Source organism: Phascolarctos cinereus, unplaced genomic scaffold (assembly GCF_003287225.1).
Source record: "Phascolarctos cinereus isolate Bilbo 61053 unplaced genomic scaffold, phaCin_HiC Scaffold_5;HRSCAF=322, whole genome shotgun sequence".
Lineage (NCBI taxonomy): Eukaryota > Metazoa > Chordata > Mammalia > Diprotodontia > Phascolarctidae > Phascolarctos > Phascolarctos cinereus.
In genome coordinates, this window is record NW_027555958.1 from 403613402 (window position 1) to 403632407 (window position 19006).

At 39.7% G+C, this 19006-nt stretch overlaps 1 protein-coding gene across 4 annotated transcripts in view; it reads right to left on the bottom strand.

Annotated features, from left to right (window-relative positions):
• Nucleotides 1-19006, bottom strand: part of RGL1 (ral guanine nucleotide dissociation stimulator like 1) — a 222027-nt gene that overhangs the window by 23712 nt on the left and 179309 nt on the right. For all 4 annotated transcript variants that reach the window (XM_078156455.1, XM_020984384.2, XM_020984386.2 and 1 more), the window contains 5 exons: nt 14973-15062; nt 13071-13157; nt 10009-10041; nt 6376-6497; nt 4220-4309 (listed from right to left, as the gene is read on the bottom strand). In XM_078156455.1, the coding sequence (XP_078012581.1) occupies nt 4220-4309; nt 6376-6497; nt 10009-10041; nt 13071-13157; nt 14973-15062 (422 nt within the window). The remainder of the gene's footprint in view (nt 1-4219; nt 4310-6375; nt 6498-10008; nt 10042-13070; nt 13158-14972; nt 15063-19006) is intronic.

Consider the following 19006-nt stretch of genomic DNA (forward strand, 5'->3'; position numbering starts at 1 on the left):
TTGAAAATTTACAGGAATACTTTTCAAACAAATAGACCTCATTTCAGAGAGCAGTAATAAAAGCTGATTGCAGATACCTTCTAGATTTATCAAATATAACTGAAAGTGGTTTATCTCTGGAAAAAGTCTATGATACGGCTGACCCAACAGTGCAATAAACAGAACTCCATGGGTGATAACCACGTGAATTCAACCAGTACCACACGGACAAAAAAGCATCAAACAAATGGTGGCATCAGGCCAATTTGTTTCTAAGTAGAAATATTTATGATGGTAAAATACTGTATCTAGGCTCATTGATTGGTGTAGACTTAGAAATAATGTGGTGAAAACTCAATCAGTGGATCACCTAAGGTTATAAAAGTTGAGCATCTACCAGAAATCTAGACATAATCAAGTATCTAGGATTTCCATTAGATTTCCAGTTATAAACAGATTCCATACCCATAAATATTAATCCCAATTAATATTAATCAGTAAATAAGGTGGATTGAATTGGACATCACTACAAAAAAAAAGCCTGTTGCTTACCGTAATGACCCATAAAAATTTAATGACAATGCTTTTAATAGATGTTGCAATATTGAAAACTCATAATCTCCAAATTACATGGAATCAAAATGTTTCAAAATAGAGGTCTAGTGGAAGAGATTAAAACCATTTGGGAACAGGATAAAGTACATGTCATTCCTACTGTCTCATCTGCTCCTGGCGTTGTCCCAAAGATACTTTCAATACATCCACAGAACATGAGCATCTATCTCAATGTTCTTATTCAATTGCAAAAAGCAGTCATTTTTACCACCTGTGAAACAATCTGCAGAATATTAAATATGAAAGAATAAAAGCAAAAGAGTGACACCCTCAGACAATTTCTGAGTTCCATCAGAAAAGAGGAGAAAGAAATAACAACCACCATGACGCTAACAGAAATGAGAAAAACGGTGTGACACATCACTGGAGTGTATGAAATTTTAGTCTGTGTCAAAAACCTAGCAGGACATGACCTGGGGGCTAAGAATATCATCAGAAATTCTCAATCCTGCGGCAGCTAGGTGGCGCAGTGGATAGAGTACTGGCCCTAGACTCAGGAGGACCTGAGTTCAAATCCGGCCTCAGACACATAACACTTACTACCCTAGCTGTGAGACACTGGGCAAGTCACTTAATCCCATTGCCTATCCAAAAAACAAAAAAACAAAAAAACAAGAAAATAGAGCACTGGCCCTGGATTCAGGAGGACCTGAGTTCAGATCCGATCTCAGACACGTAACGCTTACTGGCTGTGTGACCCTGGGCAAGTCACTTAACCCCATTGCCTAGCCCCCCAAAAAATTTTTTAAAAAAAGAAATTCCTAATCTTTCATAGCCCAGCATACAACAAATCATAATACTACAAACAGACACAGATCTCAGAATACCACTGACAACTCAACCAATAAAACGTATGGGAACTAAAGCATTATCCCAGACTGAACAATTGCCCACTACCATAATCCTGACCCACAGTGGAGGGCAATGAAACATTGCTTGAGTAGTGCTCACTATACATTTGTCACTGAGAAAGATCAGCCTCTGGAAGCATCACCAGTGATCCAGCAACACCTAAGAACCACATTTCCCACAGATGTCACCATATGAAAAACTCATAGTCTCCAAGATGCATGTAACTAAAAGCTTTCCAAATATAGAGACTCAACAAAAGAAATTAAATTAATACAAGATGAGGTATATGTCATTCCCATCATTCGGTCTGCTACAGGAGCTGTACCAAGGATGTATTCAGGGAGCCTTAGAAGAGGAGTTCACATCCAAATATTATTCAACTACAAAAAGCAATTATTTTATCCACCTTGGCAATAATCCATAGAATACTGAATGTAACAGAAGAATAGCAGGTGAGTGATTTGCCAAAAAACCATTTATAGCTGAACTTCTCATTTCTCACCAAGTTGCAGGACAGACTCCTCTATCATGCCTCAGAAAATTCTTCATCCTGGAAAGTCACTTCAGCCTTAGAATTTATACTTCGGAAGTACCCACAGATCCTAGGGCTCCTCCTTCTGACTGGAAGGCTCTTCCCAGAACCTCCATTTAAGGAGGATACCCAGGCCAACCATCTCTTCATTTTTTTCTTTTCTCACTAGGCTGCAATCCAGACTGATCTATGATAGGTAACTTCTCCCTCCACATAAATTCCATTCCCTTCTGTCTTTCAGCTTCCTTTTATGCAGTCTTCTTCCATTAGAATGTAAGTTTCTTGAAGGCAGAGACATCTTTTTGCTTTTATTTGTATTCCCAGCATTTAGCAAAGTGCCCTGGCACACGGTAAGCACTTAATAAATGATTATGGACTATCTGTCTGAACTCCATTAAACAAGACAAAAAATAATTTCAAAATGAGATTAATAATAATAACAGCTCATATTAACACGCTATATTTTGGAGTTAGGAAACTAGAGTTAAATGCCTGCTTCTGACATTTGCAAAGTTGCATAACCTTGGACAAACACTGAACATCTCTGATAGTCAATTCCTTTATCTATAAAGTGACGCTAATAATATTTGTACTAGTGACCTCCCAGAGCTGTTGTGGAAAAGATAATAAATACACGTAAGCTATTATGACTTGCATCACAGTGCAGCCCATTTGCTGCCGTTCACTGGTGGATCAGTACACCCTACACGGCTGCACTACCATAAAATTCTAGAAAGTCTGAACCAGAAGGGATCTTAGAATCACCTAACCTAACGCCTTCATTTTATAGCAGCATCAGAGAAACTCTCCAGTGGGAAGGGTCCCACGATGAGTGGCTATTTGGTGATGGGAGAAAGAACAGAAGCCCTTCTAATAGTAATAGTCATGATGATGATGGCGATGATAACTAACATTTACACAGCGTTTACCATGTGCCAGGCACTTTCACAATTATTATCTCATTTGATCCTCACAACAACCCTGGCAGGTACGCAAGCATGAAAATAAGCACAACAGTCAGAAAATAAAAGAAATTATAAAGAAAATGTAATAAGCCTAGTAGTGCCTGGGACTTTTTCTTTAATATCTAGCTAGTATTTATAGAGCACTTTAAGGTTTGCAACACATTTTACAAGTACTATCTCAATTGATCCTCATAACAATCATGGGAGGTGGGTGCTGTTGTTATCCTCATTTTACAAATGAGGAAACTGAGGAACACAAGTTATACAACTTACCCAGGGTCACACAGCTAATGTCTGAGGCTGCATCTGAATTCAGATCTTTCTGACTCCAGATTCAGCGCTCTGTCCACTGAGCCACCTAGCTGATTATTTCCTTTACTGAGGCCAGTCTCTGCTGGTCCATGAGCTCCAGTTCTTTGTGATTAGCCAATTAACAGACATGGCCACCAGGCAGGACCCACATTCCAGTATCACGCACCTACATCATGACACAGTACATTATCTTTGTAAGAATCAGGTTCCTTTTGTGCTAATCTCTCTAATCAGCTGACCATGCCCAGTCAGGTCCCTCGGGTTATCTAAGAAGGCAACTGGAGCAATCCTTTCTTTCTAGGCTCAAAGATTTTATTCGTAAACCAGGCAGAGGCAGTAAAAGGTCATCTAACCTATCTGCTTTATGTACCCCACAGAGGGACAGCAATCAAATGCTGCCTAAGTGGTGCTCTTCCTGGTCCCCGAAGTATGTGTGCCTGTATTAATTACTCCTTAGGAAACTTTTTTCAGTAGTAAAGATCAGTAATTGAAATCCTGTTTATACTTTACTTCAATTGCCAACTCTTAGGAATTTGTTTCTTCAGAAAAACTCTAAAGATTTGTACCTTTTGTCTTCATTTAGACTCATTACTGTTACTCAGTAAGAGAGAATGTGCTTGAATTTCACAAATATGCTTGCATTTCATCAGTCTTGAATTTTCTAGTAGGGACTTGGCCTAGGACCTTTCAAGGTTTTCTTCTGATGACAGTGATAATCTAGGTCTTTCCTAGACTAAGCAATGATGGCCTCACAATGTTCCCTCTACAAAATGTCAGCTCCTGCTCAGGTATCAGGTATATATTTTTCAGAAAAGCTTCAGATATGTTAATGAACAATATTGTCTCCCAACCTTTAATGTGTACTGACCAAAAACAAAAACAACAAACAACAAAAAAATAAACAAAATGAACCCCCACTCCCCATCCCACCACTCTGGGACATGAGGCTCTCTCTGATACTCACAGGCTAAGTCTTTTCACCATACTCTTCCTAGGCTTTGGTGAGGTGGCACTGGTGTCTACAGCAGCTTCAATCTCACAAGAGAGGGCATAGCTATAAATATAGAGAATTTTAAGTTAAATAATTTCTGAATTGTAGAGCAAGTTTGAAAGGATGTGGGTAGAGAGATGGATCTTCCGTGAGAAGATTCAGGCTTACAAGAACAATCCAGGGTCATTCTCTCACAAATGTTAAGGAACCTCAATAGTCCAAATTAGAAAATATAGTGCCTGCATTTTTCTAAGCTATCTCTCTTACACCTGCCCATTTGGGGGACATTCAAATTTCACTTCTTTAAAACATAAGTTTACTTATGGAGTATCAAGGCTGGACTCTAGGATATGGAAACACAAATCTCAACACAGTAGTGGGTTGTAGGAAAGGGGCAGTATTGAGGTCACAGAAGTTGAACACCCCATCACTCTTGGCTTATCTAGGTTACTGTGTACAGTTCAGGGTAGGGCATTTTAGAAAGAACAGGAATAAATAAGAAAGCATCCAGATGTGGGTGACCAAGAGGGTGAGGAGCCTCAAGACCAGGTCATATGAGGATCTGGTAAAGAACTAGGGGTATTTCAGTTTGGGGAAGAGAAGAACTGAAAGAGTTAAGGAATATCTCTAATTATCTATATTCTTTAATAGAGGGATTAGACTTCTGATTGGCCCCAGAAGGCACAACTAGGAACAACGGATGGAAGTTACAGGAAAGGAGATTTCAGCTCCATGTAGACAAACTTTCCAACAACTAGAATTTTCCCAAAATAAAATGGGCTTCTCAGTTTCCTTTGACCCATCCAGGTCCCACTTGATAACTGTAAGTATCCTCCAAGGCTCTGTCCTAGGCCCTCTTTTCTTTTCCCTCTATTATCTCATCAGCTCCAAGGAGGGGTAGGGACAGGGGTAAGGAATAAACATTTATACAGTGCCTACTACGTACCAGGCACTGTGTGAAACATAAAGACTGCTTTACAAAAATGATCTCACAATAACCCTTCGAGGTAGGTATTGTTGTTATCTCTATTTAACAGTTGAGAAAACTGAGGCAAACAGGGTTTAAGTGACTTGCCCAGGGCCACAGAACTAGTAAATGATTGAGGCTAGATTTGAACTCAGGCCTCTCTGACTTTAAGTCCAGCACTCTATCCACTGCGCCACCCAGCTGCCATGGATTCAGTTAAAGTCGGCATGCAGATGATTCTTAGATTTATTGATCTGGCCCCAACCTTACTCTTTACCTCTCCTCTTCCATCTCCAAATGCCTACTGAATCTCAAAACGCACATCCTATAGACATCTTAAACTCAATATGTGCAAAACTGAACTCATTATTTTTCTGCCAACTCCACTCCAAACTTATCCATTGCTGTTGAGGGTACCACCATCTTCCCACTCACCCACACACATAACTTAGATTCCTCCTTGACTCTTCATTCTCCCTCATCTGCCATATTTAATCTGTTGCCTAGTCTTGTAGATTCTACCTTTGCAACATGTCTCCTACCTATTATTATTATTATTATAACATAAAATTCCTTATTAGTTCCTTCTTTTCCAAAGATAGGTCCCACAAACTTCAACAGAGTGCACATTTGAATCATCACAAAACGCAAATTAATGAAGTGAGAATGTGGTTTTACAATTTTACTATCTAGTGATATAATACTCTGAATGCGTTACTCATTAAAGATAAATAGTGTCTCCACATACAGATGAAGATTACTTCATGAGATTCACAAAGCTAGTAAATATCTGAGACAAGATTCAAACTCAAGTCTGCTGAACTCCAAGGCTAGCATCTATCTGCTTACTACATCACTTCTCCATACCTCTAAATTGAACAGGAAGCCCCCAAAATGGAGGAAATAGGTGGTGTGGGGCAGGTAGGTGATACAGTGGAAAGAGTGCCAAGCCGGGAGTCGGTTCAGTCATCTAAGTAGCTGTGCAAGCTTAGTACCCGGGCAAGTCACTTAACCCTGCTTGCCTCAATTTCCTCACCTGTCAAATAAGCTAGAGAAGGGAATGGCAAACTACTCTAGTCTCTTTGCCAAGAAAACCCCAAATGTGGATATGAAGAGTCAGACATGACTGAAAACAACTGAACAACAACTATGTCCATTTCACCTTTCCTCCTCTGTTAAGAGTCGTTGTCTCTGGAACCACTGGATGAACTTTTGATCAGAGGTCATACAATAACTGTTGCAGGCCGACTGAAGGAGCTTGATCTGAGCAATGACTTCAAACTCCTAAAGGATAATAGATCAACAAATAGGTAATGTGAATAAAAAGGCAAAACTGAGCTCTTCAAACATGGAAACGTATCAATGGCCTACCAATAGCATGACATATCAGGCAAAGAATAAACAATGTCGAATACAAAAAGTTCCGACACACATAGGGTAAACTCAAATCATTTGTCTCTTTAGAAACAGAATAACTGAATTACTCTTAAACACTATTACTCTAGTCCTGAAAGTCTGTGTCTGCCTTAGAACGCATGTCAATCTTCACTGGTTTCTTTGAAAACAATAATCAGGTTAGAATACTGTCAGCAGGGCAACTTTCAGTTTTATCAATGCCTAAAAGAGGCACAGGTTTTGTGTTTTTCTATCTCCATTTTCATTTCTTAGGATATAAAGGATAATCTTTGGGCTGAGGATTTCCTGAGAGTGGGACATGGAGAGATAAGACATTAGAATCAGGGAGTGCCTCTGTCCCACGCTACTATCTCAACAGTCTTAGGACTAAGTAAAGAGTCAACTCACATGACTTCTTGCAACTACAAATGTGTCTTGGAAGTGCTGGGCATCTGGACATAGCTTTGAATGTCCAAGAGTCCCTGAAATTGCAGTCATAGAATTTTTCTTGGGCTTTTACTGCTCTAGTAAATCATTTAACTAAGTCTTTTTAAAGTCCACATTAACTATGTGAATGTGTCAAAAATTCCTTATTAAATTACAAACATTTCTTTATTGGAGATAAAAAAAACTTATGAGCTTTTGCCTATCACCAAACTGCCCGGGTTTTTAAAACTCCTTAGTTTGGAAACTGGAGAGACATCCAACCAAAGCTACTCTGAAGATCAAGGGCAAAGATGAGGAAACTGGAGAAGGAGACAGGGTTTTTCAAACCTTCAGAACAAGCCAGTAATACAAACTCAGGCAGGTTCTTAGTGTCGTGACCCTCCATCTCTAGACAAAACTTCCCCACCATTGTAGCACAGCCACAGAATACAATGCAGTCAGGGGCCTTGTTCTCATCTTGGCTCTGACAAGAACTAGCCTGATCACGTACCTTCAGCGGTGCTTTGCACAGCACTGGAGCCCAATCACCAAGGCCTGAAGGCCTGAGCCTCAGAAATGGACCCCTGGGATTTCTTTCTCTGACCCTTTCCTTTATGGATTGTATTGGCAAAGACTGAAAACTCTTCCTGAGCTCCAGTCTCCTCTCACCTGCTGCTGCTCAGACATCTCTAACTTGATGTTCTGTGACTATCTCGAGCTCAACATGTCCCAAACAGAACTCATTGTTTTCCTCCTCCCCTCTTTCCAAACTTTCCCTTCTTCCTAACTCTGCCATTACAGTCAGCAACACCATCACGTTCCCAGTCACTCAGGTTCACAGCCTCGGTGTCACCTCCGACTCTCACCTGCATTCACCTCACATATGCAATGTGCTGCCAAGTCTCATTATTTCTATTTTCTCACCCTCTTTTTGTATATGTTCTCTTCCCTCCACTTGGCCAACATCACGTCCATACTACTGCAATAACCTATCATACTATTGTCGGTGGGTCCACTCTCTCCAGTCTCTCCCCATTACAGTCCACCCCACCTGCCAAAATGATCTTTCTAAAGCATAGATGTCTGCATGTTATCCCCTTGCCACACATACTTAATAAATTCCGCTGGTTTCCTATAGCTTTTAGATGAGAAGGAAAATTCTCTGTAGCCTTTCACAAATCAATCCTTTCCTACCTTTTCCAATTTCTTACATTATCCTCTCTATGAACTCTATGATCCCACAACACTAGCCTAATTACTGGTCTGGGCTTAAATCCTCTACTTTATAGTTCTATGTCTTTTCACTCCTTGCACCCCAGGCCTAGAACCTCTCCCTCTTCCCCTCTGCCTCCAGGACTCAGCTCAAATCCAGCCTCCAAAAGGCCTTTCTCTGTCCCTCTCATTGCCAGTACCATTCTTCTGAAATTCTCTTCCATTTGTCCTGTATCTATCTTGCATGTACCATTTTTTGCATGTTGTCTACCCCCATTAAAATGTAAGCTCCCTGTGGGCAGTGATTAGCACTGGCCTGCATTTACATAGTAAGTGCTTAATAAATGCCTGTTGACTGACTTCCTGGAAAGAAAGCTAAACCCAGCTCATTACTGATTCCTTTTACTCTACCTACAACCTCCTTGTCAGGCTCAGCAAGACATTTAAACACACGAGACAGCAAGTTTTCAACGATCTGCCCAATTTCTCTTAGTACAGTTCAGGGGTGGGGAACCTCATGTGACCACATTTTCCTCACCCCTAGTACAGTTATAAGGAAGGATATATCTTCAATATCATTAGGTACAAATAAGAGGTTAGCCTTGCTGCTTGACACCTTTTCCTCTGCTTGGAGGACACACGTAAGAAACAACTCCCAGGAGCTCATCTAATAACATTCCTTTCCTCCATTCATTGCCCAATCAAACTAATATTCATGAAATTGTTACTAAGTCAGCTGATTGTGTGAGGTGCTGGGGAGTGTACAAAACTGTGAAACAACAGCTCAATCTAAAAGGAGAAGAGATATGCACACAAATTTAATACAAGATGAGAGGTAATATGGAAACAAAGGAGATATTAAAAAAAAAAGAAATATAAAAGGCTCCTTTGGGAAAGAAGGGGTGATTTTACATGTGGAGATCAGGAAAGGCTCCATGAAGGAGGAGGTACCTTAACTGGGCTTGGATGAAAAAAGGAAGATTTCAGTAGGTGAAAATGCAGAGGAAATTCAGGCATATGGGGCATGTACATTTGGGCAGAAATGACAGAGCAAGATTGGGGAATGGTAGGTAGGCCAGAACAGCTATACAGTGGATAGAAGGCCAGGCCTTGAGGCAGGAAGACTCATTTTCCTGAGTCCAAATTTGGCCACAGACACGTAATAGCTGGGTGACCCTGGGCAAGCCACTTGACCCTCTTTGCCTCAGTTTCCTCATCTGCAAAGTGAGCTGGAGAAGGAAATGGCAAACCACTCCAGTATCTTCACCAAGAAAACCCCAAATGGGGTCACAAAGAGGCAGACATGAATTGCTATGATGACAATAACAACAAGGTAGGCATAAGGGAGCCATCCTGCTGTCCAAAGAAACAAACAAGAAGTGATCTTTCCCTCCCATAACTTTGATGTTGTTGTAGAACTAGTCTCCCTTCTCTGTCCAGGGCGAAATCCCTCACAGGGGTCAAGAAACATAAGATTTCGAGGCAGAAGGTTTCTTAAGGGTGACCTAGCCCAATCCTCTCAGTTTTACAGATGAGGACACTGAAGTCTGGAGAGGCTAGGGGAATTGCCTAAGGTCACACAAATAACAGGTAGCCAGATTTTCAATTTCAAATCCAGTGTAGTTCCCACTCTACCAACAGCCTCTCTTGCTATTGAGAAGAGCTGAAACAATAAGTGGGGGAACTGACCTTCTCCTCAAAACCAATCAAACACATACTACAAACTAAAACGGAAATTCTCCAAAGCATAAGTGATACTTACTCTTCTCCTTTTCTCAAAGTTGATCAGTCCACCCTGAAAGAAAGAAAGGAAAGCAGTGACCAATAAAGTAACTGTATAGCCAGGCATGTTCTAGGTCACTCTACTAAACGAGGACTGCTCACAACAATGAATGGACATAGAATTGTTGCCACTGTGGCTGTTAAATCCAGTCCCTGGAGGGCACTGACGTGTGTGGCATATCCTAGGAGATGTCCTGGGATCACTATCGGGCACTTGGTCAATAACCATTAAGTACCTCCTATTTGCTAGGTATGATGCTAAGTGTAGGGACATAAAGAAAGGCAAAAGACAAGCCCTATTCTCAAGGAGTTCACAATCTAATATGGGAGACAACATGAACACGATACATACAAGATTAATTGGAAATAATACACAGAGGGAAGTAACTGGATAGAATTAAGAGGAATTGGAAAACGTTTCCTGGGGAAGCTTAGCTACACTTAAAGGAAGCCAGGGAAGCCAGAGGTTGAGATAGGGAGGAAGAGCATTCCAGGCATGGGAAACTAGCAGAGAAAATGCCCAGAGCTGAGACAGGGTATCTCATATTAAGGAACTGGAAGGAGGCCAGTGTCATTGGATTGTAGAATCTATGGTGGGTATAAGGCGTAAGAAAGAAGACCAGAAAGGTGGAGGAGAGGAAGAGATTACAAAGGGCTCTGAACACCAAACAGAGGATATTTTATTTGATTCTGGAGGTAATGGGGAGCCATTGGAATCTACTGAGGGGGGAAGGCTGGGTGACATCATCAGACCTATACTGTAGGAAGATTACTTTTCAGCTAAGTGGAAGATGGACTGGAGTGGGAAGAAAATTAAAGCAGGGAGCCCAACCAAGCAAAAAGAAATCAAGCGTGTATTAATTATCTACTATATACATACATATTACTAAAACAAGGACAAAAATGAAACACTCTTGCAGAGCTTACTCTTCTACTGGGGAGACAACATAAATAGATAAGTATGGACAAAGGGCATACAACGTAATTAAGGGGAGTGAGGGGAAGGTCCTGGCAGATGCAGAGATCACGACTAGAACACGAACAGAAAAGAGGCCAGAGGCCAGGACCCAGGTGTTCTTGCAGAGGTTGGCAGAAAGAAAAGCTTAGACAAATTCTTCCTTCCACAGACTCTTCTAGATTTTTTCCCCCTGAGCACAGCAGTAACAACAGTTGGCCATAGACTCACACAGGGAATTAAGTTCTCAATGACTATCAAAAAAAAGAAAACATGCCTCCCAAAAGGCAAAGTTAAGTATCAGTTTCAATTTCCTCATCCTCTCAGCTCAGCAAGATAGATTCCTGTTCTCCGGAGGTTGAAGTTTATCCTAGCCTCATATATCACTTTTACTGAAGTCACTAGAACTGAGAGAGAAGGGAGTTTCTCTGGTATATGTAAAGGAAACTGGGGCCTGGAAACATATCATCTCAAAGAGGCAGAGACTTCACAATTCACAAAATCAGTCAGCTGGGCCACAAAACCACGTCAGACCCAGGTCCAGTTTTATGCTAAATCGGTTACTTCTAACAATGATGGAAAGAAAACAGAGAGGAATATGTGAAAAACTCAGTCAGATCTCTGATTACCTATGGTACCAAGGGATCAGAGGATCACAAATTTAAAGTTAAAAGGGAGCTCAGAGGCCACTGCATCCAACTACTTCATTTTAGAGATGAGGAAACAATCACAATGATGGCAATTTTATTAGTCACACTTTAAGTATTTGAGGCTGGATTTTAATCTAAATCTTCTTAACTAAGAAGTCCACTACATCCAGAGGTAGGGAGGCATGATTAGTTTATTTAACTTCTATTGTATTCAACAATTTCACTTTGAAAGCTATCATGCCCCTTCCAGAGTGTTCTGTCACTAAGCATTTATTAGGCCCCTACTGTGTGCCAACGACTGTGCTAAGTGCTGGGGATACAAAGAAAGACAAAAGCTGCACATCTTTTGCTCACACATTTAAAGGAGGCCAATCAGGGCCCTGGAAGTCATTTCAAATGAGGAGTCATTAAAACAGCTTAGAAAAGAGAAAACATGGAGGGGGACATAAACAGCTGAGTTCAGGTATTTGTCATAAATATTTTCCCAATCTATCTTAATTTTAATTATCCTGCTTATGCTGTCCAGAAATTAATTTTAATATAGTTGAACACATCTATTTTGTTTGAATCTAATAATTCCCTTTATTTGTTGAATCAAAAAAGACATCTTCCCTTTGCAATTTTCTTCCATCACTTTTCTAATTTTTTTTTTCTAATGCTTCAGTCTCTAATTCAGGAGGCATTTACCAGGGGTAAGAGTACATGAGAAAATTAATTGAAAATTTGGAAGGGAAAGTATTTAGATCCAAATCTCACAATATTTAAGCTGACATTTGTCTTCAAATATTTGAAGTTATCTAATGTGGAAGATGTTATTCTGGTTCTGCTTCATCCTAGAGGGCTGAAATAGGAACAAGTCGTGGAAGTTAAAAAGAATCAAATTAAGACTTGATGTAAAGAAAGACTTCCCCCAACAATCAGAATCACCCAAAAGTAGGATGGCCTGCTTCCATGGGCACTGAATTCCCCTTTACTGTACATCTTCAAAGGCTAGCTGACCACCTGCCTGGTGTGCTGTAGAGGGGATTCTAGCTTGGTTTTGGAATAGACAAGAAGGTCATTGAGATTCCTTCCAATTCTGTAACTTCTTTTCTCAGCTAAATTTTCATTTGCACAACCAACAGGTAGAAAAATGACCTGCTTGAGTTTTACCTTTTTCCCACTCTCTAGTAAAGAGGCCAGATATGCACTCAAAGCAGGCAGCAAGAAAGGGACCAGAGGTCTGACTCTTAGGCAAACTGGTTAAGGAACCCCTCCAGGTTAAAGGTGGACTATAATCAATTAATCAACAAGCATTTACTAAGCAAGGATTGTGCTAGCCTTGGAGGATCCCAGTACACAAGTCCCTGCCCACAAGGAGTTTTTGTATCAGCTGGACCACACACAATGAGAATGACGGAGAAGAAAGGAATGTTCTCAGAATCACATAAAACCCACCTCGATGTAGTCCTGAAGAGCAGTGTCCAGCATGGTCAAATCAGTCAAGAAGGTACCAAGGTAGGGTACAGTTCCCTGCATGACTCCCTGAATAGCAATTAGAACAGAAATGGTTTTATTGTCCTTCCTTTGACCACCACATTACTGGTGAGGGGTCCTAAGCTAATGATTTTTCTCCTATGCTACATCTAACAGATGTAGCAAACTGTGAATGACCTGATGAGCCTCACCCAGGTCTGGATTTATGCGTACCTAAAATTATGATTATATCTGACTTGAACTAAGGAGACCCAAGCAAGAATGAGTTTCATCTACCAATCTGCCTTCTGAAGTCATTAAAGCAAAGTTGTCCATGCCTGGATACCTTATAACTGCCTTCTATTTTGTTTGCTTGTCTTGTTTCAATTCAGAGAAAATGGGGACATCTGTATAATTCTCAACCCTCTTTCAAAGTATATTGATTATCCCTTTGGTTTTGCATGGCTTTGACCATGGAACAGATTTGGATACATTGGCCCCCACATTTACAATACAATACCAAGGAATATCACACCTGAAAGAGCCGCTTACATGTTGAGAAAAGGACGCTTCAAAAAGCAATCAAGGAATATCCGTTAGGACTGAAAAAATCAAAAGCATTCTAGCCTAAGTTCCTCCAGAAGGCCTTAGGGGACTAAAAATAGATGGGGAAATCTCAGTCAGGGAAAAAATATAAGAAGAAACCTTTGCCAAGTACCTTAAGGTAAGACTGACAACAACTTCTGGCAAAGTCAGCTCATGAAGCTTCCTTGTCCCTCAGACACTACTGTACCCTGTCATTTGCCCTGGCTTAGGATGCATAAAAACCTTTATCCAGAACCAGAATGAATCTTAATTCTTTCTAACAGCTATTTTTAATTTTTCATTTAAACAACCAAAAATGAGCAAAACATTGTGAATATCTTACAAGTTTTATGTTACAAGTGAGTATGATGAGTCTGATTTACTTCCAGTTTTCCAAAGGAAGGAGGGGAAGCAGGGAGGGAACCCTCCTCCACTTGGAAAGTCAGAATGAGAATGTTCATGCCAAACAGACTCCAGACGTCGAGACTCTAATCCATCCCCCGACCCCCACCCCTGACTCCTGATCTCTCCAACTTCATCTTCTCTGTAAGCTCCATCTCCTTCCTTTTTTGGCCAAGAGAAAAGCTGAAAATAAAATTAAAGCTGGAAACTACTTTTCAATTTTAATAAATGAGCTATAATTAAGATTCCTTCAGTAACTTGAGGATTTTTTTTGGGGGGGGGGTGAGGAGATTCAATCTATAATCAGATTCCAAAAGAAGAGCTGGAAAATTACTTTGAGCCAGACAATGAAGGAACAAGTCCACAGAGGGCAAGGACCAGATCTCTAGATTATGAGCCTTCCTTCCAGAATAATAAGCACTGGGATCACAACGAGCAAAGAGGACTGGCTGTGCCCTTTGTCCATCCTACGCTGACAGGAAACCCTGGGTTATCAAGGGTCATGGTGAGAGACAGGGCAGGCAGGAGGCTCCATGTGTCAAGGGGGGAGAAGGAAGGAAAGGGAGAACAGCATGGAGTAGACGTTGAACCCTAAAATAACTGCTCACTTCAAAGATTTCTCCACCTCTAGTGCTACTGTCCTGGGCTACTGCATGAGTCTCATCTCTCTGTCCCCGCACACTCATATATCCAATAGCTATGCCAGTTCCTGTGTTGGCTACTTCACAGGATTGTTGAGGGTCAAATACATTTTACACATGCCAGTGCATTTTTTCAAAATACAAAGTACTAAACAAATGTTATTTTATTGTTATTAATGTTATTAATAGCATGCTCCCTGCCTAGGGCGGTTCCAGGCCCCTTTGGGTGTTCAGACAGAACAGTAGCAGCATGTACCATATCCTTCTGCAGCTGAAGCCGTCTTTGGGTCCTCTTCTGGTTTTCTTTCACATTACTATCCAAATTTGCAAATTTTGATGTGCCTTCCTGGGGAACAAACAAAAGGGTAACACTGAGGCATGTTGTGGGCCAGGAGACAATGGGGCATCATTTTTCATATGAAAGGTTTCGCATTGCAGCACTTTTATACACCACAGTTTTGACATCAGGGAAAGTTTCTGAAGATTTCTTTACACTGTACTGAGATAAACACACGATTGGTTTTATGTAAAATATGAAGAGGCTCTTCAAGGCAGACAACGCCATGAAACGGAAAGGCTTCTCTTAAACCCCCAATTTCACTCAGTCAGAATGAACACATGTCCTGGAGAGGAAGACTGATTTCTTCTGCACATTTTGTGATTTCTTGATCTTGGCAGTGAACAGATCATTCTGTGGAAGGAAAAGGGACTCTTTCTGTGGTATTTCTTGGCTAAATGAAACTCAGAGTTACTGGAAGTTTCCTGAGGAAGTTCAGACTCATACAGCTGACCTACAAATCTAGAGTCTTCTGACTTTAGTCCCCCTTTCTCTATCTTTCACATTTTCTCCTCCCCTTCCCAAATCAAACTTCCCAAGCTGACTTTCAGACTGGACAAATCAACCTATTGTACCAGTCACATAAGGAGAAACATCCCCCTTCCTCCCTCCCTTTTGTTGTAATAAAACCTACACAAAATGACTAACCTCAGGTTTGCTGACTGACTATAAATTGTTTTTCAGCTTTGTGGTTTTGGGGTCTTGTTAAGTTCTTGTTTCCCAAGAACTGTATGAATGTGAGGCATATTTCACAATCCAGGAGTTTTAAAACCTCCACTGCCTGATTTAAATTCTTTCTTAGTCAGTACTTCCAATGTTACCATGGCATAAGACTTTTTTTCCCTACAATACTACTGAAAGAACATTTTTTTCTTCCCTAATGAGTCAGCCTTGCTGACACTATCATGTTGGGCATTAACTCATTGCAAGTGGATAATTCTCCAGCCCCTCCAGATCTCAAGAACACCTACCAACTGGCCGTTTGGCAAGTCATTCTGCTCTTCCCATTTCTTCTACTCTTTGTCCATGTAGGAATGAATGAGAAGGGGGAGAAATATTATTTCCTTGGGCCAATTTCTTTCCAGATATTTAACATATCTCAGCATCCAATATTTGTACCAAGTATAATAAAAAATGTAGTAGGAGGAGCATGACATAATGAGTGGCTGGCGATGGCTTCTGACCCAGGGGTTTCTGAAGTGAAATCTGCCTCTGACTCCATCTAGATGTAGGGGCCTGGAAAAGTCACAGTCTCTCAGTAAACTCTCCAAGACTTCTACTTCTACTTCACTTTGGTAAGAGGAAGTTTCCTCACTTGTATTCCCCTATACCAATAAAATCCTAGGTCCGGGCCAAAAAAAAACCCAAACCAAACCTTCAGGACAGTGGAGTTTTTCTGAATCTATTCTCTTTGTACTATTTACAAGGTGTGCTGAAGAAACTTATTAATGTCCCTAAAATTCCTAATAAAAATTTCTGAATGCCTAGTAGTTTTAGGGAAATAATATAGGTTTAAAGGAAATGAGACTTAATTGCTCAGTGAAGCCCTAAATAGACTAGAGTTTTTCATTTTAATGAGGTTTTAAGTATAAATTAGTTATTTACTTATAATACAGTTTTCCCTATCACTATTTTATAAAACTGCTCTCTTGAAGGCTACCTCAATCATAAAATCTAAAGGTCTTTTCTTGGGCCTCACCTTACTTTTTAATAGCATCGGGTATTGCTGACTACCCTAACACTGTCTCCCCTCTAAAAAAAAATGCATTTTATTGATGCGTTTTCCCTTTTTATCACATTTATGAAAGAAAATAACAAATAATTTCTTCCCATTCAGACTGAACTCTCTCTTGTACAAAGAAAAATAATTTAAAATATTCAATCAGTGACTACGTCTGGCAGTGTAGACACTTTTCTCCCCTAGTTGTCCCATTTCTCTTCTGGATGTTTCATTTTGTGTTTTCTGTGATATTCACTGGTTTTCCAATTACTCAGAGTTTGGCTTCTTTTTAATGATCTTTTCATTTATATCGTTATCTACTATACTTTTATAGTCAATAAGCATAGATTGTTCTTTTGGTCTTCTGCATTTCATTTATTAACAATTCATATCAATCTTCCTATGTTTCTCTTAATTCCTCATAATGTCATTTCTTACTGAACAATAATACTCTATTACAGTTATTTATAATAATAGTGTTTTTTTCCTTCAGCACCTCTCCTAATAAATGGACAACCATTTTATTTCCAGTTCTTTGTTACTACAAAACTGCTATAAATATTTTGTTATGTATTAGATCTCTGTGTGTGTATGTGTGTCTTTCACTTTTTTAGGGAGCATATCCATTAATGCGATCATTAAAGTAAAAGGTATAGACAGTTTAGTTAATTTTCCTGCAGAGCTCCAAACTGATTTTCAGAACAGTTGGACCAATTCGCAGCTCCACCAGCAGCACATTACTTTCTTCCACAGCCCCTCCCACACTAGCTATTTCCAGTTTTCAATTTTTGTTATTGCTACCTTTTGCCAGTTTACAGGGTGTTAAGAGAAACCTTGGAGTTGTTTTAATTTACATCTGTCTTGCTATTAGCGTTGTGGAGGATGGTCATTTACATTTCGTAATTTTTCCTTTTACAACTCAAGTCCTTTGACCACTTGTGTGATGACCACAACTATTAGTGTCATGTAACTGTTTCAATTCCCTGTACATTCTGGATATCAAACTTTTATCGACAGTATTTGGTGCAAATATTTTCCCACTCTACAGTTTCTTTTTATTTTAACTTCATTTTATTCATGCAAAAGCTCCTGAACTTCATATAACTGAAATGATGTCTTTTTTCTTATATGACTCCTCTACCCCTTCTTTGGTTAAGAATTATTCCCCTACCCAGTTGTAAAAGGCTCTCCCTCTGGTTCTATTCTAATTTACAAATGGCCCTTTATAGTCATATATCCATTTTGCACTTATTGTGGTATATATTATAAGATGTTGGTCTAAACCTCATTTCTACTGAACTGCTGTTTTTCTAGCAGTTCTTGTCAAAATTGGAATCCTACTCCTAGTGACTGGAATCCTATCCCTAGGCTCTTGAGCTTATCAAACACTAGGACATTATTTGATAATTTGTGATGCTTAATGATCCTGTTATACTCCTCTACTTTGCTATTTTTTTAAATCAGGTCCAAGTTGTTTTATAATTAATATGTATTTATATTTATATGTATGTATGTATATGTGTGTGTATGTATATACATGCACACACATATATACACATATAACTGCTGTATAATATAGTTTGAGGTCCAATAATTCTATATCTCCTTCATTCTTACTTATTCTCATTATTTTTCTTAATATTCTTGACCTTTTATCCTGTTGTTGTTTTCTCTAGCTCTGTCAAGTGCTGATTCCCTTGGTACTTCAGTTGCTAAAGCATTAAATCTACCTTCTTTCTTGGAACTCTAATCTCCTGGTTTTAACCAGCTGTACTCCTCTGGATCTTTTTCTATTTCTCTGTTCAGCCTTTCATCACCACCGGCTTCTCTTCATCCTTCATCCTCAATTCTAATTCCCTAAATATTAGGTATACCCCAAGTCTCTCTTTTTCTCTCTTTACTCTCTTTTCTTTAGCAACTTCATCCACTTCCACTTTTAGCTATTATGTATAGGATCATACATTTAAAGCTGGAAGCAATTTTGGAGATAATTTATTCTAAATTCCTCATTTTTTTAGATGAGGAAACTCAGGCAAAAGAAGTTAAGAAGTATATGGGCTCTGACAGTAGTAAGCAGTATGGCCAGGGTTTGAAGCCAGATCCTCTACCTCCAAATCCAATACCCTTTTAAATCTCAGCTTTAGTAGATTTGTTTGTGTAAAAACTTGAAAAATTTTAAATAATTGAAATTATCCATTTTATCTTCTGTGATCCATTCCATTCCTTGTTTGAT